Genomic DNA, 24659 nt, shown 5'->3' with positions numbered 1-24659 from the left:
CTTAGATGCACAGAGCTGCCATAGAGCTTAGATGCACAGAGCTGCCATAGAGCTTAGATGCACAGAGCTGCCATAGAGCTTAGATACACAGAGCTGCCATAGAGCTTAGATACACAGAGCTGCCATAGAGCTTAGATACACAGAGCTGCCATAGAGCTTAGATACACAGAGCTGCTATATAGCTTAGATACACAGAGCTGCCATGTAGAATAGATACATAGAGCTTAGATACACAGAGCTGCCATAGAGCTTAGATACACAGAGCTGCCATAGAGCTTAGATACACAGAGCTGCCATAGAGCTTAGTTACACAGAGCTGCCATAGAGCTTAGATACACAGAGCTGCCATAGAGCTTAGATACACAGAGCTTAGATACACATAGCTGCCATAGAGCTTAGATACACAGAACTGCCATAGAGCTTAGATACACATAGCTGCCATAGAGCTTAGATACACAGGGCTGCCATAGAGCTTAGATACACAGAGCTGCCATAGAGCTTAGATACACAGAGCTGCCATAGAGCTTAGATACACAGAGCTGCCATAGAGCTTAGATACACAGAGCTGCCATAGAGCTTAGATACATAGAGCCTGTGTTTCTGCAATGTGACAGGATGATCTGTCTGTGTGAGCTAGGAGATGATCATGTGACTGGTTTATGCAAAGTTAGGATGTGCAGAGTAGGGTGAGGGGAAGGTCAGATTGTTCACGCCCACAAATATTCATGAGGCAGAGCTCAGGCCTTGTTGTTTTACGCCCCCTCAGCATCTACTTCAGCATGTAAACAAAGCAATGACAGAACCATGAAAAGGTGTACATATGGGTTTTAACTTGATGAAATCTAGCTTAACCAAATTATATGTATATTCTGATGGGTTTTAAGAGTTTTTTTTTTTTTTTTTTTTTATTAACTCGGATAACCCCTTTAACCACCTCAGCCCCCAGTGCTTAAACACCCTGAAAGACCAGGCCACTTTTTACACTTCTGACCTACACTACTTTCACCGTTTATTGCTCGGTCATGCAACTTACCACCCAAATGAATTTTACCTCCTTTTCTTCTCACTAATAGAGCTTTCATTTGGTGGTATTTCATTGCTGCTGACATTTTTACTTTTTTTGTTATTAATCGAAATTTAACGATTTTTTTTGCAAAAAAATGACATTTTTCACTTTCAGTTGTAAAATTTTGCAAAAAAAACGAGATCCATATATAAATTTTGCTCTAAATTTATTGTTCTACATGTCTTTGATAAAAAAAAAAATGTTTGGGTAAAAGTTATAGCGTTTACAAACTATGGTACAAAAATGTGAATTTCCGCTTTTTGAAGCAGCTCTGACTTTCTGAGCACCTGTCATGTTTCCTGAGGTTCTACAATGCCCAGACAGTACAAACACCCCACAAATGACCCCATTTCGGAAAGTACACACCCTAAGGTATTCGCTGATGGGCATAGTGAGTTCATAGAACTTTTTATTTTTTGTCACAAGTTAGCGGAAAATGATGATTTTTTATTTTTTTTTCTTACAAAGTCTCATATTCCACTAACTTTGGACAAAAAATAAAAAGTTCTATGAACTCACTATGCCCATCACGAAATACCTTGGGGTCTCTTCTTTCCAAAATGGGGTCACTTGTGGGGTAGTTATACTGCCCTGGCATTCTAGGGGCCCAAATGTGTGGTAAGGAGTTTGAAATCAAATTCTGTAAAAAATGACCAGTGAAATCCGAAAGGTGCTCTTTGGAATATGGGCCCCTTTGCCCACCTAGGCTGCAAAAAAGTGTCACACATCTGGTATTGCCGTACTCAGGAGAAGGTGGGGAATGTGTTTTGGGGTGTCATTTTACATATACCCATGCTGGGTGAGATAAATATCTTGGTCAAATGCCAACTTTGTATAAAAAAATGGGAAAAGTTGTCTTTTGCCAAGATATTTCTCTCACCCAGCATGGGTATATGTAAAATGACACCCCAAAACACATTCCCCAACTTCTCCTGAGTACGGCGATACCAGATGTGTGACACTTTTTTGCAGCCTAGGTGGGCAAAGGGGCCCATATTCCAAAGAGCACCTTTCGGATTTCACAGGTCATTTTTTACAGAATTTGATTTCAAACTCCTTACCACACATTTGGGCCCCTAGAATGCCAGGGCAGTATAACTACCCCACAAGTGACCCCATTTTGGAAATAAGAGACCCCAAGGTATTCGCTGATGGGCATAGTGAGTTCATGGAAGTTTTTATTTTTTGTCACAAGTTAGTGGAATATGAGACTTTGTATGAAAAAAAAAAAAAAAAAAAAAAATCATCATTTTCCACTAACTTGTGACAAAAAATAAAAAATTCTAGGAACTCGCCATGCCCCTCACGGAATACCTTGGGGTGTCTTCTTTCCAAAATGGGGTCACTTGTGGGGTAGTTATACTGCCCTGGCATTTTCCAGGGGCCCTAATGTGTGGTAAGTAGGTAAATGACCTGTGAAATCCTAAAGGTGCTCTTTGGAATATGGGCCCCTTTGCCCACCTAGGCTGCAAAAAAGTGTCACACATGTGGTATCGCCGTATTCAGGAGAAGTTGGGGAATGTGTTTTGGGGTGTCATTTTACATATACCCTTGCTGGGTGAGAGAAATATCTTGGCAAAAGACAACTTTTCCCATTTTTTTATACAAAGTTGGCATTTGACCAAGATATTTCTCTCACCCAGCATGGGTATATGTAAAATGACACCCCAAAACACATTCCCCAACTTCTCCTGAGTACGGCGATACCAGATGTGACACTTTTTTGCAGCCTAGATGCGCAAAGGTGCCCAAATTCCTTTTAGGAGGGCATTTTTAGACATTTGGATACCAGACTTCTTCTCACGCTTTGGGGCCCCTAGAATGCCAGGGCAGTATAAATACCCCACATGTGACCCCATTTTGGAAATAAGACACCCCAAGGTATTCAATGAGGGGCATGGCGAGTTCATAGAATTTTTTTTTTTTTGGCACAAGTTAGCGGAAATTGATATTTTTAATTTTTTTCTCACAAAGTCTCCCGTTCCGCTAACTTGGGACAAAAATTTCAATCTTTCATGGACTCAATATGCCCCTCACGGAATACCTGGGGGTGTCTTCTTTCCGAAATGGGGTCACATGTGGGGTATTTATACTGCCCTGGCATTCTAGGGGCCCTAAAGCGTGAGAAGAAGTCTGGAATATAAATGTCTAAAAAATTTTACGCATTTGGATTCCGTGAGGGGTATGGTGAGTTCATGTGAGATTTTATTTTTTGACACAAGTTAGTGGAATATGAGACTTTGTAAGAAAAAATAACTAAAATTCCGCTAACTTGGGCCAAAAAAATGTCTGAATGGAGCCTTACAGAGGGGTGATCAATGACAGGGGGAGTGATCAATGACAGGGGGAGTGATCAATGACAGGGGGAGTGATCAATGACAGGGGGGGTGATCAATGACAGGGGGGGTGATCAATGACAGGGGGGGGGGGTGATCAATGACAGGGGGGGTGATCAATGACAGGGGGGGTGATCAATGACAGGGGGGGTGATCAATGACAGGGGGGTGATCAGGGAGTCTATATGGGGTGATCACCACAGTCATTGATCATGCCCCTTTAAGGCTTCATTCAGACGTCCGGATGCGTTTTGCGGATCGGATCCATCTATCAGTGCATCCGTAAAAATCATGCGGACATCTGAATGGAGCTTTACAGGGGGGTGATCAGGGAGTCTATATGGGGTGATCACCACAGTCATTGATCATGCCCCTGTAAGGCTTCATTCAGACGTCCGGATGCGTTTTGCGGATCGGATCCATCTATCAGTGCATCCGTAAAGTTAGTGGAATATGAGACTTTGTAAGAAAAAATAACTAAAATTCCGCTAACTTGGGCCAAAAAAATGTCTGAATGGAGCCTTACAGAGGGGTGATCAATGACAGGGGGAGTGATCAATGACAGGGGGAGTGATCAATGACAGGGGGAGTGATCAATGACAGGGGGGGTAATCAATGACAGGGGGAGTGATCAATGACAGGGGGGGGGTGATCAATGACAGGGGGGGTGATCAATGACAGGGGGGGTGATCAATGACATGGGGTTGATCAATGACAGGGGGGGTGATCAATGACAGGGGGGTGATCAGGGAGTCTATATGGGGTGATCACCACAGTCATTGATCATGCCCCTGTAAGGCTTCATTCAGACGTCCGGATGCGTTTTGCGGATCGGATCCATCTATCAGTGCATCCGTAAAAATCATGCGGACATCTGAATGGAACTTTACAGGGGGGTAATCAATGACAGGGGGGTGATCAGGGAGTCTATATGGGGTGATCACCACAGTCATTGATCATGCCCCTGTAAGGCTTCATTCAGACGTCCGGATGCGTTTTGCGGATCGGATCCATCTATCAGTGCATCCGTAAAAATCATGCGGACATCTGAATGGAACTTTACAGGGGGGTAATCAATGACAGGGGGGTGATCAGGGAGTCTATATGGGGTGATCACCACAGTCATTGATCATGCCCCTGTAAGGCTTTATTCAGACGTCCGGATGCGTTTTGCGGATCCGATCCATCTATCAGTGCATCCGTAAAAATCATGCGGACATCTGAATGGAGCTTTACAGGGGGTTGATCAATGACAGGGGGGTAATCAATGACAGGGGGGTGATCAGGGGCTAATAAGGGCTTAATAAGTGACGGGGGGGGGGGTGTAGTGTAGTGTAGTGGTGCTTGGTGCTACTTTACTGAGCTACCTGTGTCCTCTGGTGGTCGATCCAAACAAAGGGGACCACCAGAGGACCAGGTAGCAGGTATATTAGACGCTGTTATCAAAACAGCGTCTAATATACCTGTTAGGGGTTAAAAAAAACACATCTCCAGCCTGCCAGCGAACGATCGCCGCTGGCAGGCTGGAGATCAACTCTCTTACCTTCCGTTCCTGTGAGCGCGCGCGCCTGTGTGCGCGCGTTCACAGGAAATCTCGGCCATCGAGAGATGACGCATATATGCGTGACTCTGCGCAGGGCTGCCACCTCCGGAACGCTATCCTGCGTTAGGCGGTCCGGAGGTGGTTAGATTGCACGTGCTGTGCCCCAAATTTGAAGTAGGAGGACCGACCAAGCATCTTTTTCCATCTCCCGATTCCTAAAATCGATGCCATATACACGTCCCCTGATATGGGGATGTAACAGGGATTAAACTGATAGGAATAGTACTACTTAACACACCTTATAATAACGCAGAGAGAGGCAACGCAGAGAGAGGAGTCTGAAGAAGAGTCGTCAGAGGAGGAAGGTGGCTTTGAGGAGGTGGAAGACCAACCACAGCAGGCGTCCCAGGGGGCTTGTTGTCACCTTTCGGGGACCCTTGGTGTTGTACGTGGCTGGGTGGAGGAAGAGACCTTCAATGACGTCAGTGAGGACAAGGAACGGGACATGGCTAGCTTGGTATCCAACCTTGTGCAAATGGGGAGTTTGCGGTTGTGCAAATGGACTGTTTGGGGTGCGTTAAGCTGGGAGTTTGGTCTGTCACTGTGAAGCGGGCGTAACCCTTACACTACCTGATCGATACAAGATCATACCTGATGTTTTAAAGCCTGTTATTCCAAACAATTTAGGAATGTTAGGTGATTTATGCCCTTTATGGATTAAAACCAGACTCTGCGCCAACTATGCAATTTTCCATGGGAGTTTTGCCATGGATCTCCTTCCGGCATGCCACAGTCCAGGTGTTAGTCCCCTTGAAACAACTTTTCCATCACTATTGTGGCCAGAAAGAGTCCCTGTGGGTTTTAAGAATTTTAAAACCCACAGGGACTCTTTCTGGCCACAATAGTGATGGAAAAGCCTGCCTATTGAAGTCTATGGCGGTTCGCCCGTTCGCGAAAATTTGCGTTCGCCGCCGAAAATTTTTATGTTCGCGACATCTCTACTCATCATCAACTACTCTAGTTATACTCTACAGTGCTAGGTATACTGCCAGAAACGCTAGAGTTGCTTTATAAGAGGCTTGCCAGAAGGAATATACAAAAGGTGCCTATGTGTCTGTTAAAATGCTGAAACCGTTTATTCCCTAGTTTTTCTTAATTCTAAAATCTCTAATCAAGCTACTTAAAATGCAAAATGTCTGTGACATTGAATTCTTCTGTAAGCACCTGGTCAGCCAAATATATTCCAAGCTGCACGCCTTTACCCTGGTTTTTACATATGACGACAATAATTTGACATTTGCATAGTCTTCAGATTTACTAGTTGAATCCTATTTTAGGGTTCACAGAGTTTTTGGGAGGAGATTTTGTGGCAGATTTGTCTGCAGGTTTTTCAGCCAAAGCCAGAAGTGGGGTAACTGTGACTAAACCTAAAAATGTAAGTTATATTTTTGGTTGCATTTGAATTGCCATCTGGAGCGGTGCATATTATTTTTTTTTTATCATACACTGATTCTAATTTTCCTAGATTTTATATTGATGACCTATTAACAGGACAGACAATCAATATCTGGCGGCAGGGGTTCCACACCATGCACCCCTGCCAGTTAGCTGTAAACTAGTAGTTCCAGGTTATCAGAAGTACACTGATCCATAAATTGTGTAATGGACAGAGCTGGTTTATGCAGTTCTGCTTCCATTGAAGTTATTGGGAGCAGCACTGCAGCAACCAGCTTCATCCACTAGACAGTTACTTGAGAACAGTTGATAGCTGGGGGTGCTGAGTCTTGGACCCTGGCCAATCAGATATTGATGGCCTATCAAGAGAATAGGCCATCAATATAAAAACTCTGGAAAACCCATTTTAGCCCTTCCCTGCACATGGACCTAACTGTGAGCACTAACTTTATGCACATGGGTGTATAGTTACACCCAAACTGTTAAACGCTTCTGTGACACAAGGAATTGTCACAGTGCCAGTATCTCAGCTTTCACGGATGCCAGCAAGGGATCAGTTAGAGTAGTCACTTGTTAGAGATCGCTCTAATTAGTGTATACAGACTAATCAATCAGAATGTAGTTAGGGTAAAAATGCAGGTTCCATGCTATGATCTCCACAGTTTGTGATGATGGAGATCAGAGCATGTGTAAAGGTAACCCCTTATGAGCCCTTTGCTGTCTCCTATGTGTCCCCATTGTGCCTCTCTGCAGCCCCTCAGTGTCCAATGCGTGTGACATGCCGTCCCCCTCTTACAGAATAAAGATGGCTGCAGCTCCGGAACTGGGCTGCCGCCATCAACAGCAGGTGTCGGTTGTAACGACTGAAATCTGTGCTGGCACCAATCCCAGTCATTTAACCCCTTAGAAGCCATGGCCAGAAGCCACTGTGGCATCCTTGGGGTTTACAGAAGGATGAAGCTACCACTTTCTCCCCCATCAGGTTCCCCTATCGCAGTATCCGATGGTTGCCATAGCAGCCAGAAGCCTTACAAAGGGCTCCAGGTTTGCCAAATACAGAAGCCTGCCAGACCCTGCTGGAGACAGGGTCTTATCAGGCCTACTGTCAGTGTAAAACTGACATTACAATACACTGCAATAGATGACTATTGCAATGTATTGTTCAGCCATCAGACTAATGGAACTTGGTAAAAAAAAAAAAAAAAAGTTAAAAAATGAAAACGTTTTTGTCATCTCACCTACCAGAAAAAGGTATAAAAAGCGATCAGAAAGTCATACACTCACCTAAAGAATTATTAGGAACACCATACTAATACGGTGTTGGACCCCGTTTTGGCTGAAGAACTGCCTTAATTCTACGTGGCATTGATTCAACAATGTGCTGATAGCGTTCTTTAGAAATGTTGGCCCATCTTGCAGTTGATGGAGATTTGAGGGATGCATATCCAGGGCACAAAGCTCCCGTTCCACCACATCCCAAAGATGCTCTATTGGGTTGAGATCTGGTGATTGTGGGGGCCATTTTAGTACAGTGAACTCATTGTCATGTTCATGAAACCAATTTGAAATGATTCGAGCTTTGTGACATGGTGCATTATCCTGCTGGAAGTAGCCATCAGAGGATGGATACATGTTCTCATTCTGTTTACGCCAAATTCGGACTCTACCATGTCTCAACAGAAATCGAGACTCATCAGACCAGGCAACATTTTTCCAGTCTTCAACAGTCCAATTTTGGTGAGCTCGTGCAAATTGTAGCCTCTTTTTCCTATTTGTAGTGGAGATGAGTGGTACCCGGTGGGGTTCTTCTGCTGTTGTAGCCCATCCGCCTCAAGATTGTGCGTGTTGTGGCTTCACAAATGCTTTGCTGCATACCTCGGTTGTAACGAGTGGTTATTTCAGTCAACGTTGCTCTTCTATCAGCTTGAATCAGTCGGCCCATTCTCCTCTGACCTCTAGCATCCACAAGGCATTTTTGCCCACAAGACTGCCGCATACTGGATGTTTTTCCCTTTTCACACCATTCTTTGTAAACCCTAGAAATGCTTGTGCGTGAAAATCCCAGTAACTGAGCAGATTGTGAAATACTCAGACCGGCCCGTCTGGCACCAACAACCATGCCACGCTCAAAATTGCTTAAATCACCTTTCTTTCCCATTCTGACATTCAGTTTGGAGTTCAGGAGATTGTCTTGACCAGGACCACCCCCCTAAATGCATTGAAGCAATTGCCATGTGATTGGTTGACTAGATAATTGCTTTAATGAGAAAAAGAACAGGTGTTCCTAATAATTCTTTAGGTGAGTGTATAAACAATAAATATATTACATATCGCCACGTCTGAAAAGTCCAAACTATTAAAATATAAAAAAAATTCCTATGTGGTGAGCGCCGTAACAGAAAAAAAAAATAACCCTAAGGCCTGGCCCAGAACCGGTAGTACTGTTTCACACATGAGTCTAGATACCCAGGCGCACCATCACTTTATCAAACATGATAGAGTTAGATATAACAGATAAATAGCAGTATAAAAATTAAAATAGAATTGGGTACAATGCTGCTCCTGAAGTTTTGCCCCTGCTCTTTGCCTTGACCTTGATTTGGATAAGAGACTCTTACTGAAGAACTCTCTGGCATGGAATGTAGGGGCGGGGCTTGTATGTACAGAGCACGCCGAGCTGCCATTCACAAGATGGCCGCTCTCATGAGCGGTTTTCTCTCATAACATTGTTTTGCAAGCGGGTGTGGACCCACTGCGCCACTGACTGGCTATACTCTGGAGGGGCGTGACTAAGCAACTACCTGTTCTTCACTAGAGCATCTGATGGTGAGGATAGGCTTGGGCCATTAGGGTAGTTGCCAGGTGCCACTCCAGAGCAGTCCCCGAGTCAGTGGCTGCTGATCAGGGGGTCAGAGATACCGGTGAAAGCACTGTGGGGAAGGACTTGGTCAGGAAGTCCGAGGTCAGGGCTGGCAGCGATCAAGCAAGGTCCGTAAACAAAGTCCAAGGTCGGGGCAGACGACAAACAAGCAAAATCCGATAATTCCAAAGCAGGGTCCGGTACACAGCAAAGCAGAACTACAAAAACATCTTAACACACAGAACTAGACAAGCTAGTGACCAAGAGTTGCTCAGGCATTTTCCTGGGGTAGGAAGCGCCTTTAAATACTTTGTGCAATCCAGCCATAGGCTGGTAAGACAGAGGGCGTGTACGTGCTGCCTCACAAGTGAAGAGAGACACCCCCATGCAAGCCTTAACAAACAGTTCAGGTCTCCAGCAGGAAGTAAACTCTGGCATGGAGCACAGATGCAACAGTTAAAGAGGACCTTTCACCATAATAAAACCTCTAAACTAACTATACAGACGTGTAGAGCGGCGCCCAGGGATCCCCCTGCACTTACTGTTATCCCCGGGCGCCGCTCTGTTCTCCGGTTATAGCCTTCGGTATCTTCATAGTTAGGCTCCACCCAGGGGAACCTGACGCAGTCTTTTTCTCCTATGCTGTAGCGCTGGCCAATCGCAGCGCTCAGCTCATAGCCTGAGAGTTTTTTTTTTCTCTCAGGCTATGAGCTGAGCGCTGCGATTGGCCAGCGCTACAGCATGGAAGAATGAGAACGGAGCGGCGCCCGGGGATAACAGTAAGTGCAGGGGGATCCCTGGGCGCCGCTCTACGCGTCTGTATAGTTAGTTTAGATGTTTTATTATGGTGAAAGGTCCTCTTTAAGCTACCTGCTGCCCGCGCATGGCAGCAGGAGGGAAAGAGGGAGCCCGATACCCATGCCTGCGGATAGGGGCAGCAGCTCAGGCACGAACCCATGGGCTAACAAGCATATTGATTGAATTTACTGTCATTATGCTTCCAAAAGTAACTTCTTGTGTGTTTCATTATTTTTTACCTTCTACCTACTGTAATATAACTTAGTATGGTCAATGGTGATAGGTTCTCTTTAAGGTCTGAGACCTCGGTCAAAGTTATCTGAGCACTCAAATCTTTGTGTTCCCATACTTGTGCAAGGTACTCCTTTCTTTTTTTTCACTCTAAAATTATACAAAGTCAAAATAAAACACAGACACTGCTTAAAATGTTGAAAAGTATGTTTAATCTGTAACTTTATATCTTTTAAAGAACATTTCATCTTCAACTTGCTTAACTTCACAGTAACCATAATTTTGACCAGGGGTGCCAAAACTTTTGCATGTATTTTGTAATCCTGAAAGGTATTCTTTTAACTAGCTCATATGAACTGGAAAAGTTTTATTCACTGAGGCTCTGTCTGTAGTCACTTGCTGTTCACACTTAATAGCGGAGTCCAGTTATTGGCTGCACTGGTCTTGTGATAAGAAAAAGGACCTCATCACTTCCAGTTCGGCAGGGACCACAGGGAACCACTGCCCTGGAATAGAGACAGATCCAAAAGATGTGATTTATAAAAAAAAATTGTTACACACCCTCCTACCTTTCATCCATATGAGTTGTATCAGACAGTCTCTTTAACACGTTCAGGACCTTGGACGAGAATGCTCGTTCTAACTTGCAGGTTCTTCAGGCACTAGGATGAGCATTCTCGTCCTGCAGTTAACCCCTTAAGGACCGGGCTAATTTTCACCTTAAAGCGAACCTTTCACCTGCATTTCACTTAATAAACTATCAAAAGTACCTTATAGATCATCCTCATTGTGTTATCATACAGTCTTGTCCCGCTTTTTTGCCATGTATATGCATGAAAAAATCACCTTATAAAGTACTCTTCTCCAGTTCCACACGTCACGGTAGAAGTCAAGGGGGTAGCCCTTCCCTCACTCCAGGCTGTAACTCCCCTGCCCTAACCCCGCCTCTATGCAGTCTAATTGACACCCGGCTCAGTCGCCGGGACCGCGCTTGTACAGGCGGCGAATGCGCCGTCGGACTCAAGCGCGATCCTGTAACTGAATCGCGCATGCGCCGTCCCCGATGCCTGCCTGTCTTCAAGATAGCCATCTAATTAAATCTGGGTTTGTCACATGTGTATATCTCTGTATAGATAGATAGCCCCATGAAATATGCGGAGTTTTTGACATATAATACCTGCTGAATATGATAACAATGCTCCAGATGATCACTGGCTTGCGATCTGCGGCAAGTCAACAGTGATCACGTGGACGCAAGGAGCGTGAAGTTCGGGGCGCGCGCGAGGAAGAGAAGACAGGCAGGCATCGGGGACGGCGCATGCGCGATTCAGTTACAGGATCGCACTTGAGTCCGACGGCGCATGCGCCCGCCTGTACAAGCGCGGTCCCGGCGACTGAGCCGGGTGTCAATCAGACTGCATAGAGGCGGGGTTAGGGCAGGGGAGTTACAGCCTGGAGTGAGGGAAGGGCTACCCCCTTGACTTCTAACGTGACTTGTGGAGCTGGAGAAGAGTACTTTATAAGGCGATTTTTTCATGCATATACATGGCAGAAAAGCGGGACAAGACTGTATGATAACACAATGAGGATGATCTATAAGGTACTTTTGATAGTTTATTAAGTGAAATGCAGGTGAAAGGTTCGCTTTAAGGACCAAGCCATTTTTTGCAAATCTGACCAGTGTCACTTTGTGTGAATAACTTTAAAACGCTTTTACTTATCCAGGCCATTCTGAGATTGTTTTTTTTTTCACATGTTGTACTTCATGACACTGGTAAAATGGAGTAAAAAAAAAAAACTTTTTATTTATAATAAAAAAAAAAAAAAATTTGGAAAAATTGCCAAATTTCCAAGTTTCAATTTCTCTACTTCTATAATACATAGTAATACCTCCAAAAATATTTATTAATTTACATTCCCCATATGTCTTCTTCATGTTTGGATCATTTTGGGAATGCCATTTTATTTTTTGGGGACGTTACAAGGCTTAGAAGTTTAGAAGCAAATCTTGAAATTTTACAGAAACTTTCAAAAACCCACTTTTTAAGTACCAGTTCAGGTCTGAAGTCACTTTGTGAGGTTTACATAATAGAAACCACCCAAAAATGACCCCATTTTGGAAACTACACCCCTCAAGGTATTCAAAACTGATTTTTAAATTGTTAACCCTTTAGGTGTTCCACGAGTTATTGGCAAATGGAGATGAAATTTCAGAATTACAATTTTTTGGGCAAATGTTCAATTTGAATCAATTTTTTCCAGTAATAAAGCAGGGGTTAACAGCCAAACAAAACTCTATTTATTGCCCTGATTCTGTAGTTTGCAGAAACACCCCATATGAGACCATAAACTACTGTACGAGCACACGGCAGGGCGCAGAAGTAAAGGAACACCATATGGTTTCTGGAAGGCAGATTTTGCTGGACTGGTTTATTTACACCATGTCCCATTTGAAGCCCCCCCCCCCGATGCACCCCTAGAGTAGAAACTCCTAAAAAGTTACCCCATTTTGGAAACTACGAGATAAAGTGGCAGTTTAATTGTGACTAATTTTAGGGTACATATGATTTTTGGTTGCTCTATATTATATTTTTTGTGAGGCAAGGTTACAAAAATTGAAATTCTGAAATGTAATCTCCATTTGCCAATAACTCTTGTGGAACACCTAAAGGGTTAAAAGGGTTTGTAAAGTCAGTTTTGAATACCTTGAGGGGTGTAGTTTCTTAGATGGGGTCACTTTTATGGAGTTTCTACTCTAGGGGTGCATCAGGGGGGCTTCAAATGGGACATGGTGTAAAAAAAAAAAAAGTCCAGCAAAATCTGCATTCCAAAAACCATATGGCGCCCTGGCGTTTGGCCATACAGCATTTTCCGACCACATATGGGGTGTTTCTGAAAACTACAGAATCAGGGCAGTAAATATTGAGTTTTGTTTGACTGTTAACTAGGGATGTCCCAATACTAGTATCTGTATCGGGACTGATACCGGACGATACTTGTGCGCCGCTTCTAAATGTGTCTGTGTCCGTCCGCGGCATGCTCCTGCATCTCGCACAGCTGATACAGCTAGAGGCAGCAGCAGGCAGTGTAATAGGAGCCTACAGTGGAAGCTAGCCCCGCCCCTCCCACCAATCAGAGGCAACCAGCACTGACTCACAGCACAGGGGGAGTCGCAGGGACTCAGAGATTCGTCTAAGAGTTTATTAGTTAAAAGAATCGAATGAGTCAGACTGTCACCGAGTCCTGCCAGGCTTCCTGCTCTGCGGCTACCTGTAAGTCCGTCGGGGGGGGGGCATTATTAGTATAGCATGTAGTGGAGCTGTGTGTGTACAGGGTGCATGTAGCAGAGCAGGAAGCCTGGCAGGAACTCGGTGACACAGTCTGACTCATTCGATTCTTTTAACTAATAAACTCTCAGACGATTCTCTGAGTCCCTGCAATAACTATACATTGTAATTACATCACAGTCTGCTCCACTGCATTCACTGCAGCAGAGCTGTGTTTGCCAGGAGCGAGTACCTCTAAAGGTGTAGTGTCTGTCTTCTATGGCCCTGGTCCTTCCCTTCCTGCCTGCAAGCTGCACATTGATCTCTAAAAGCAGGCATTAGGGCAAGAAGAAATATACATTACTGTATGATGGCCACAAGACTATTATACTGAGGAGGGGCTTCAAAAATTGTTGTCCTGACTCCTTACAGTATAACATCTCCTTGTAGCTGCCCCCATACAGTATAACGTCTCCTTGTGGCTGCCCCGATACAGTATAACGTCTCCTTGTGGCTGCCCCCATACAGTATAACGTCTCCTTGTGGCTGCCCCCATACAGTATAACGTCTCCTTGTGGCTGCCCCCATACAGTATAACGTCTCCTTGTGGCTGCCCCCATACAGTATAACGTCTCCTTGTGGCTGCCCCCATACAGTATAACGTCTCCTTGTGGCTGCCCCCATACAGTATAACGTCTCCTTGTGGCTGCCCCCATACAGTATAACGTCTCCTTGTGGCTGCCCCCATACAGTATAACGTCTCCTTGTGGCTGCCCCCATACAGTATAACGTCTCCTTGTGGCTGCCCCCATACAGTATAACGTCTCCTTGGAATGTTATAGTTCTGTTTTTGGGCCTTTTGGTTGGTCAGTGGTCAGAAAATACATGTGTGTGTATTTTATTGTTAAAATTATTATCGGTAATTGGTATCGGTGAGTACTTAAATAAAAGTATCGGTACTCGTACTCAGTCTTAAAAAAATGGTATCGGGACATCCCTACTGTTAACCCTTGCTTTGTTAACGGAAAAAATTGAATAAAATTGAAAATTTGGCAAAAAATAGCTGTTTTGGCACCTTTTTTGTTTTTATTTTTAGTACTCCATGGAAGTGTGGTACTTTCTGAAGCAACAGTCAATGCAGAGGCCCGGATGATCGGGGCACGTGTCACACTGAGTAGTGGTGTCCTTCCGTATCCCCCTCCTGTGACACACTCTGCACTTTTTTTGGGACCATCCCTTCTTTCCAATATGGGGGACCACACCTGCAGTTCCCGAGGTACTCTGGCCTGCTCTTTCCCGGTCAGAAAAGATCAGGGCCTTGAGGACTGCCTCATAGAACCAGGAATTTCCCTGGGTTGCCAGCTCTCCGGGACAACACAGAAGAGTTGTACAAGGCAACCTGTACCAAGTAGACCGCAATTTTTTTGTACCATGCCCGGGTTTTGCACATGGCGTTATATGGCTTGAGGACTTGATTAGAGGACTCCTCCCATATACGGATTGTAGTCGACGATACAATCGGGCTTGAGGACCGTTGCCGCGGTACCTCGCACAGGGACAGGGGTGATGCCGTTACCGTGAATTGTGGACAGTACAAGGACATACCTCTTGTCCTTATATGTGAACAGCAACAGGTTTCCAGTGGTAAGGGCACGGGTCTCACCCCTGGGGATAGGTACCTGGAGGTGGTGGGTAGGGAGGCCGCGTTGCTTTTTTTCGCACGGTCCCACAAGCGGACGTGGATCTGGTGGCGAGGGACTGGAACAAGGGGATACTAGTATAAAAGTTATCCACGTACAGGTGGTAATCCTTCTCTACCAGTGGGTGCAAGTCCCTCACAAGTTTCCCGCTAACACCGAGAGTGGGGGGACATTATGGGGGTTCAATACGGGAATCTCGCCCCCTCGTACACACGAAACTTGTAAGTGTACCCTGAGGTACTCTCACAAAGTTTGTACAGCTTCACTCCATACCTCGCCCGCTTAGAGGGAACATACTGGTGGAAAATGAGTCTCCCCTTGAAATCAATGAGACTTATCAGCAGCGACCTCCCTTCCAGGTACATAGGCTTCCAAAAATTTGGCCCCGAAGTGATCGATGACCGGCCTGATTTTGTTTGGGGGGACATGCTGCATTATCTGTATAATGCAGGCATTTCCGGATGGCCTCAAACCGGGTACGTGTCATGGCCATACAGTAGAGTGGGGTCTGGTAGAGGACGTCCCCACTCCAGTAATGCCTGACACCGTTTTTTTTTTTTTGACTAGGCCCATGTGCAGCACGAGGCCCCAAAACGTCCTCCTCTCGGCTGCACTGAACAGAGTCCACCGGACCTAGCCAAAAAGGAGCCCGGGTGTTGAGCAATGAACTGTTGGGTGAACAAGTTCGTTTGCTCCACCATCAGATTTACAAAGTGGACACTGAAAACAAACTAAAATAGTCATATTCAGTGAAGCCCACTGTGGGAATCTGGATTCCTGCTTGGCCAACAAAATCAGGAATCATGGGCGCAAAATCCTCTGGGGTACACCATGCAAGTTCACCAGTAGGGGGCTCAGGTGGACTTATCTGGTGGGATGGAAAACTAGTACGAGCCCCAGAGCTGCTCGTAATAGTGTGGGCCACAGGGTCCCTGGCATAGGGGTCCCCTTGGTCCGCCGCCTTGGGGGCTCATCATCACTAGATGATGAGGAGGACGCGGATGACAAGAGGAAAGTAAGGTCATCCTCGTCCTTACTGGGGCTCTCTGAGTCTGAGGCAAGCAGGGCGTATGCCTCCTCGGCCGAGAACATCTGGCAGGCCATAGGGGAGTGTGTGTGTGTGCGTGTGTGTGGGGGCACGGGTGTTCGAACAGGAAAAAAATAAAAATAAAGATTCAAACTTGATGTTCAGCGGTGGGGTGGGCAATGCGCTAAGAGTGCCAGCCACAGTCAGCGCACGCACACAGTGCTTGCGCCCCAAAAAATTTGTGTGGGGGAGGTGCAAGCTGCAGCACCCCTGCGGGGGTCTAGGGTCACACAGCTGAGTGTGCTGTGGACCCCAGACACCCGATCAGGGTGATGCAAAAATAAAAATGTATATTTTTTTTCTTTTCTAAACTTTCCCTGAGTATCCCTGCCTAATCCAAGCTGTGTGACCAGTGAGCTGTGCCTGACCTCAGACACCAATACCCCTTCCCCAATGCTGTCTGAACTGTGAACGAAAGAATTATATCTAATATTATTATATAAATATATTTAGGTTAGGTGGGTTAGGTAGATATATACATGTATACACATAAATATGCACAGACATATACATGTGTGAAAACACCTTCCTGTGGTGATGTTTCACGCGCTGTTGTAAAAAAAAAAATTGTAAAATAAAAAAAATATATAGATATTAGTATTGTAGGCTTATATGTATAGAAGGGTAGGTAGGTTTTATTCTTGTGTGAAAACGCACATTTCAAGCGCTGTTGTCAAAACGGTGATGCCGTATTCAGGAGAAAATGGGCAACAAATTGTGGGGGTTCAGTTTCCCTTGTTCCTCTTGTGAAACTGAAAAAATTGGGGCGAAATTGACATCTTCTGGTAAAAAAAAAAATTCATTTTTGATTTTCACAGCCATATGTTTCTAATTTCTATGAAACTCCTGTTGGGCCTAAGTACTCATTCCACATCTTGAAATATTCGTTCGGGGGTGTAGTTTCCAAAATGGGGTGACTTTTTAAGGGGTTTCTCTTTGGGGGTGACATAGTGCGCGACATGGCGCCGGCAAATGATTCCAGTGAAATCTGCACTCCAAAATCAATTTGATGCCTGTTGTGCGCCCATTAAGCAGTTTACAAGCACATATAGGGTATTTCTGTAAATGGCAGAATCAGTGTAATAGATGTTGTTTGTTTTACTGTTAACCCTTGTTGTGTTACAAGAAAATGGATTCCAATGGAAAACTTGCCAAAAGAAAATTTACATTTCAAAATTGTACCTTTAATTTATTTTGATTCTTGTGGAACACCTAAAGGCTTAGCCCAGTATGTAAAATCAGTTTTGAATAACTTGAGGGGTGTAGTTTCTAAAATGGCATAATTTATGGGTGGTTTCTACTACATAAGCCCCACAAAGTGACTTCAAACTAAATTGGTCCTTAAAAAAGTAGAATTTGGAAATGTTCTTGAAAATTTTTAAAATTGGTTGTAAAATTCAAAGCCTTCTAACATTCTAAAAAAAATAGGCAATTTTCAGTAAATTTAGGACTTTTTTTTTTTATAAATAAAGGCGAAACATATTCACCCAAATTTACCACTATTATGAAGTACAATTTGTCATGAAAAAACTGTCTCAGAATGGCTTGGATAAGTAAAAGTGCTGCAAAGTTATTACCTCATAAAGTTCACATGTCAGATCTGCAAAAAATTGCCTTAAGGCGAAAAAAATGGCTGGGTCCTTAAGGTGTTAATGAGGTAAATAAACATTTTTGGAAAACTATTTAGAAAGTTGCATCAAACTTTGCATCTTGGGAGCATTGGTGGAAAAGTGACAATTTTCTTAAATTGTTTATAATTTTTTGCAATTTGTATATTTTTTCCTTTAGGATTTAAAGATCATTAAACAAGAAGAGAGCAAAACAGTTGCTGCCTCTCATTTCAGTGGAGAGGCCAGTGCATTAGACTCCAGTTCCACTCTGTCTTCATTCAATTTACTTGCTTGTATGAAGGCAAGAAATCATTTAATCCTTCCTCCCAGAGAAGATGGTGATATAGGAAGTGGACCTCAAACAGCAGATCCCACAGAACATGATGAGTTACTAACAGATATGAGAAATTTCATAGCATTCCAAGCACAGCAAGAAGGAGAAGCAACTACCCAGGAGCTGCTTCAGGAGTTTGAGCATAAGCTTTCTCCTTCACAGTCCTGTGTCTTCCGAGAACTGCTGCGTAAATTGTGCACCTTCCATAGAAAGAGTGATGGTGTTGGTGTGTGGAGACTCAGACCAGAATTCCTCTGAACCTTTCTGACACTGCCTTGTGGGTTATATAGTAGCAGTACAAAGTATTGACACCAACCCATTTTATCTTAAATGTTAACTCTTTTCGGTTTATTCTTAATATTGCGTAGGAATATGGCTGTTAAATATTTTTAATGTACTTTATTAGGGAAAGCTATTTTTTTGTAATACAGGGTGGGCCATTTATATGGATACACCTTAATAAAATGGGAATGGTTGGTGATATTAACTTCCTGTTTGTGGCACATTAGTATATGTGAGGGGGGAAACTTTTCAAGATGGATGGTGGCCATTTTGAAGTCAGCCATTTTAAATCCAACTTTTGTTTTTTCAATAGAAAGAGGGTCATTTGACACATCAAACTTATTGGGAATTTCACAAGAAAAACAATGGTGTGCTTGGTTTTAACGTAACTTTATTCTTTCATGAGTTATTTACAAGTTTCTGACCACTTACAAAATGTGTTCAATGTGCTGCCCATTGTGTTGGATTGTCAATGCAACCCTCTTCTCCAACTCTTCACACACTGATAGCAACACCGCAGGAGAAATGCTAGCACAGGCTTCCAGTATCCGTAGTTTCAGGTGCTGCACATCTCGTATCATCTGAAGGCAATCGTCTATGCTGTGAAGATACGAGATGTGCAGCACCTGAAACTACGGATACTGGAAGTCTGTGCTAGCATTTCTCCTGCGGTGTTGCTATCAGTGTGTGAAGAGTGGGAGAAGAGGGTTGCATTGACAATCTAGCACATTGAACACATTTTGTAAGTGGTCAGGAACTTGTAAATAACTCATGAAAGAATAAAGTTACGTTAAAACCAAGCACACCATTGTTTTTCGTGTGAAATTCCCAATAAGTTTGATGTGTCACATGACCCTCTTCCTATTGAAAAAACAAAAGTTGGATTCAAAATGGCCGACTTCAAAATGGCCGCCATGGTCACCACCCATCTTGAAAAGTTTCCCCCCTCACATATACTAATGTGCCACAAACAGGAAGTTAATATCACCAACCATTCCCATTTTATTAAGGTGTATCCATATAAATGGCCCACCCTGTAGAATCGGGGATCAAGAGCCTTAGTAAAGCTGTAACATTGTTGCTAAGGAGAATCTGCCATCAATCTGCAGAAGAATCCTGTGTCTAACATGCAGAGGCTTCCAGCCACCTCTTGTTACTACCTCAGTCCCTGACTATCGACATGTGGCCTAACTATCGCTGTCCATTACCCTGCCTATCTGACTTATTACACAAGTCAGTGCTTAGTAAAATGCTGAAGATACTTTCCTTAGTAATGCTCAGTTACAGCTTTGATGGAAGACTCTTTAAACAGAAACGACGGTTATACTTTAAGAACCTTATATACCTAATATTTAAGCAAACCAGAAAAAAATGATTTACAAATTTGAAACATGTATGTAATGTTTGTACAAACACATTTTTGAAAATATTGTCCATATTTATAATTAAAATTTTTAAATATTCCTTTAAAATCCGTAATTTTCCGAATTTATGCAATTTGTGTGAGAACTTCAACATAATACAAACGTACAGTTAAAAATAGAATATTCACTGTCGTTTTATGCGTGTCTTTAACATTAAAGGGTTTCTATCACTTGGTATCACATATTTAGGTGTCAGACACTAGCGATCCGCTAGTGTCTGCTCTAACAAACCATCCTAATATGATAGGTTTTGGGGCAGCCGTTTTGCTAAAATAACAACTTATATCTATATGCTAATGAGCCTCTAGGTGCTATGGGGGCGTCATTAGCACCTAGAGGCTCAGTCTACCTTCCTAAACTGCCGCCGCCCAGCGTGTCCCTCCAGCCCGCCCATCTCCTGCTGAATGCGATCCTCTCCGTGCGCGTCTCTGTTCTGCGCATGCGCAGTGAATGTCTGACCGCTTCCCTGCTCAGACATCTCCACTGCGCCTGCGCCGATGACATCATAGTGCTCCGAGGAACAGGCGCAGTGGAGATGTCTGAGCAGGGAACCGGTCAGACATTCACTGCGCATGCGCAGAACAGACGCTCACAGGGAGGATCGCATTCAGCAGGAGATGGGCGGGCTGGAGGGACGCGCTGGGCGGCGACAGTTTATGAAGGTAGACGGAGCCTCTAGGTGCTAATGACGCCCCCATAGCACCTAGAGGCTCATTAGCATATAGATATAAGTTGTTATTTTAGCAAAACTGCTGCCCCAAAACCTATCATATTAGGATGGTTTGTTAGAGCAGACACTAGCGGATCGCTAGTGTCTGACACCTAAATATGTCATACGAAGTGATAGAAACCCTTTAAGTATAGTGTACATGAACGTCATAAGTGAGTGGTAGTTGCCACAAAATGCTACACGTGCATTATTGCAGACTGGGGGATGGGGGGTCACGTATGTACGCTCTGCTACCCCATTCAACAGTGCTCAGCTATTTTTGGCAGTCCCATACAGTTGAATGAAGTGGCAGTAACATATGCTTGACTGCTGTTCTGGCACCTTTATTCTCGTGATTGGTTAGGGTCCCAGGGGTGAGTCACCCCCCTTCCCTCCCCAATGATCAGATAAAGCTTAGGCCCAAGACAACGTGATGCACATCAATGCTCCTGCTGTTACTCTACATATACCGCCCTGTCCCATATTTATTTAGTATTGTCTAATTCCCTTTAATCTGTAAGTGAGAGTATTTATCTAGAACACTGTCTTATCATTCTCCTTTGAGTGTGGATATTGACATGTAAAATAGTGGGCACCCTCAGCGCCTTTTCTTTTCCTATGCATACAGAGATGACAGACTTTTATCCTTGAACTTTTGTGCTAGCCATTGTTCAATAAAGTCGGTGGGGTTTGCACCTTTTCATCTTTTCTGGGATCCCCACTATCATTAGATTATTGTAGTGTGACCTGTTTTCCAGGTCATCTGTTTTGGCCAGTGCAGAGTCACTCATGGCTTCCCCACTATCTCCACCAGTGCCATCTTGGTAAATAAGTCCTATTCAAGTTTATGCAGTGTTTTCCCCTTCTTCGGCATTCCACAATTACATCCCTCAACTTTAGTGCGATGTAAGTGCCTAAAAGTAAAATGATGTTAGAACCCATACAGGATAATTAGCAGCATAACTGTAGGAGCTTCACAACTAGCGACTTACACCAAGCTCTGTCAGGCCACGCCCCTCTAGAGAAACACTTGAATTGTGTATTAAAATTAGAGATCAGCAAAGTTTTCAGTAATTCGATTCAGATGCTTCGATAAATTTTTCCCAAAAAATTTGTTTAGATCTGAATTTATTTGTGACGAAGTGCGTTAAAAATCATCTATTTCCCATTGGCAGACAGCCTGTATATCCGTGTACAACACTGTGCAACACTGTGCATTGCAGAAACATGCATAGCTAGTCCGCTGTGATAGTGAAACAGTTACTGTGCGTTAGTAGTTGACAGGCGTCAGAATCACTTCAAACTTCACTTATTTGGTCAGTTAAGGGGCCAGAACCGACCAAATAACTGAAGTGTGAACTCCGCTTTACAGGTCAATGTTAGCATCCAGTAAAAAGAACCGTGCAGTGGCCCAAGATTCTACTACAGAGTGAAAGAGTGCACTCCTTTTAAACCATCAGCTGGTTGCACATAGATTTCTACAGAACCTGTTCTGTTACACGCTGAAACAACTAGTGTCCCCATGACAGAGTGGAGAAGTTGTCAGCAGTAAGTTTGTCTTGACGTCACTTTTTCCCTACTTTTGAGCCATAAGAACAACCCCGAAAAAACATATCCTGTCTTTTGAGCCTCCGCCTTCACACGGTCAGCATTTGGTCAGTAATCCATCAGTATTGCTAAGGCCAAAAATAAAACCAGGAGTTGGATCCAAAACAGAGATGACACATGATTGGACTACTTGCATGTCTTGTGTTTTGTACCCACTCCTGCTTTTGGCTTCTAAATTATGAGCATATCCTGATGCAAAATAGGGACGTTGTGATAGAGGCCTTACGGATGCTTCACAGAGAGGATCTGGTTTTTAGTTTTTTCTTTTTTTCTCATCTTTCAGACAGATTACAAGATGGGTAAAATAAATGGTGATGTCAACAGGGCTAAACAGGGTCATTAGTGGCCCTGTCACAGAATGGGGAGGGTGAAAACTGTATTAGGAGTCAACATTGGGCTAGTCAGAGTGGTGTGTGTGGCAACTGCATGAGGAGTCAACATAGTGGCCCAGTCACAGAGTGGGAAAGGTGGCAACCGCATGAGGGATCAACGCTGTGGCCCAGTCACAGGGTGGGGAGGTGGGCGTCAACAGCAGTGGCAATACAATAACAGCACAAAGTGGTGGGTGGCAGCATCAGAATAGTGGCTGAAGCAGTGGGTCTTTTTTCACAAAGTTTAGGTGTGGCACCCAGAATGATTTAGTCTGATGCATCTGGCACTGGCGTGTGGAAATCCTGCCTGATCCATGCCTGGTTCATCTTCACAAAGGTCAGTCTATCAACATTTTGGGTGGGGTAACTATGCTCTCCACCACACTAAACACGTGCTCTGATGCCACACTACTGGCCAGGCAGGAAAGCTTGTCCAGGGCCAGTTGCGGCCATGACTCAAGTTTGGCTGCCCAGTAGTCCAGGGGATCTTTGATATGGGGTGGCAGGGTGCAGTCCAAGTATGCCACCACCTGCTGACTCGGGTTCTACTCCATATCTTGCTGCTGGTGCTGGGTGGTTCAGTAGGTGGGTGAAGAAAAGTGCTCATCAAACACCACAGACTTAAGTTGCTGATGGAGCTGGTGCTGCTCCTGCCCCCACTTCAGCAGCCATGGCAGTGGAACATGAGCACAGAGGGCCCCCTCCCCCCAGTCAGACCTTTGTGAGGATGGGCAATGGCGCACATAAGCAGCTACCAACTGACTACTTAGGATGTCTTGATAGTAGTTGAGTTTATCCTCCCTCTCTGCGGGTGGAAAAAAGGCCCCCATTTTGTAGCTGTAGCGAGTGTCTAACATGGTGGAGAGCCAGTAGTCATCTCTCTGTCGAATGGTGATAATATAGCTGTCATGACGCAAGCAACTCAGCATGCATCTGGCCATTTGCGCAAGGGACTCGGAGGGACTCCCTGCCTCCATCTCCACTGCATACTGCCATGGTGTTGGGGTCATCTGCCTGGCCTTCTTCATCGCCCTGCACCTTTTCCTCCACCAATTCAACCCCCACAGGGATCAGGCCATGAGATGTAGGCGCCAAGTCTCCTGTCCCCTAGCCAGCCAGATTTATCAGCATCTGACGTGAAGGAGTGGATTGACGTTGTTCATCCAGTAGTCCTGGCGACTAACAAATAAACTAGCCTTCTTCAAGGGCCTGAGTAAACGGCAGGTGTCATGCATGAACTGCCACTGGCTAATGTCAAAGTTACACTGATGCTCCCGTCTGCCTAAATCATCAAATTGTTTACTGCCTTCCTCTGCTCATTTAGTCAGTCCAAGACGTGTACGGTGAAGTTTCAATGGTTGGAAACGTCGTATATCAGGTGATGCTCTGTCTTTGCAGCTCAAGGAGGGTGTGTTTTGCTGGATAAGAGTGGCTGAATTGCATGCACAGTTTCCTGGCCATTTTCGGGATATCTTGCAGTTGTGTGGAAGACTTCCGTAACCGCTTTACAACCAAATGAAAGACGTTCTTCCTGTTGTCGGTGACCATGGTTCCGATTTTCAGTTGGCAAAGAGAGCCAGGATTTGATTTTCCTCTTTAAGGATACAGAGCAGTTTCTCCTCGTTGCGACTCCGTTTGCCCAGGCAAACAAAGTGCAGAACAGCGTGACACCGCCGTGCTCTGCATAGGTTGTATGCTGAAGGAGCACTCCGAATTGTGCCTGCAGTGGAGGCTGAGGACAAGGTTGTGAAGGCAGAGGACATTGGGTCAGGACTCGCAGCTTGAGAACGCAGAGGCGGTAGTGCAGTCACCTGGCCAAGTTGCTGGTGTGGCTGAGCATGAACCACATTTACTCAGTGGGCCGTAAAGGACATATATTGTCCTTGACCGTAGTTACAGCTCCACACGTCGGCGCTGCAATGAACTTTAACAGACACCGACAGGCTCGAGGACTTTCCCACCTTCTGTTCAACATACGT

At 44.5% G+C, this 24659-nt stretch overlaps 1 protein-coding gene across 3 annotated transcripts in view; it reads left to right on the top strand.

Annotated features, from left to right (window-relative positions):
* The window catches only part of ERCC6 (ERCC excision repair 6, chromatin remodeling factor), a 293153-nt gene extending 274445 nt beyond the window's left edge, over window positions 1–18708 (top strand). For 2 of the 3 annotated variants that reach the window (XM_040435004.1, XM_040435002.1), the window contains one exon: window positions 18131–18708. In XM_040435004.1, coding sequence (XP_040290938.1) covers window positions 18131–18544 — 414 coding nt within the window. In that variant the 3' untranslated portion in view covers window positions 18545–18708. The remainder of the gene's footprint in view (window positions 1–18130) is intronic. The other variant, XM_040435003.1, reaches the window with a different exon arrangement.
* Window positions 18709–24659: the final 5951 nt, after the last annotated feature.

The sequence above is a fragment of the Bufo bufo genome, chromosome 6 (assembly GCF_905171765.1).
Source record: "Bufo bufo chromosome 6, aBufBuf1.1, whole genome shotgun sequence".
Lineage (NCBI taxonomy): Eukaryota > Metazoa > Chordata > Amphibia > Anura > Bufonidae > Bufo > Bufo bufo.
The sequence above is the reverse complement of the archived record's forward strand: the minus strand, read 5'-3'. Positions and strand labels throughout refer to the sequence as shown.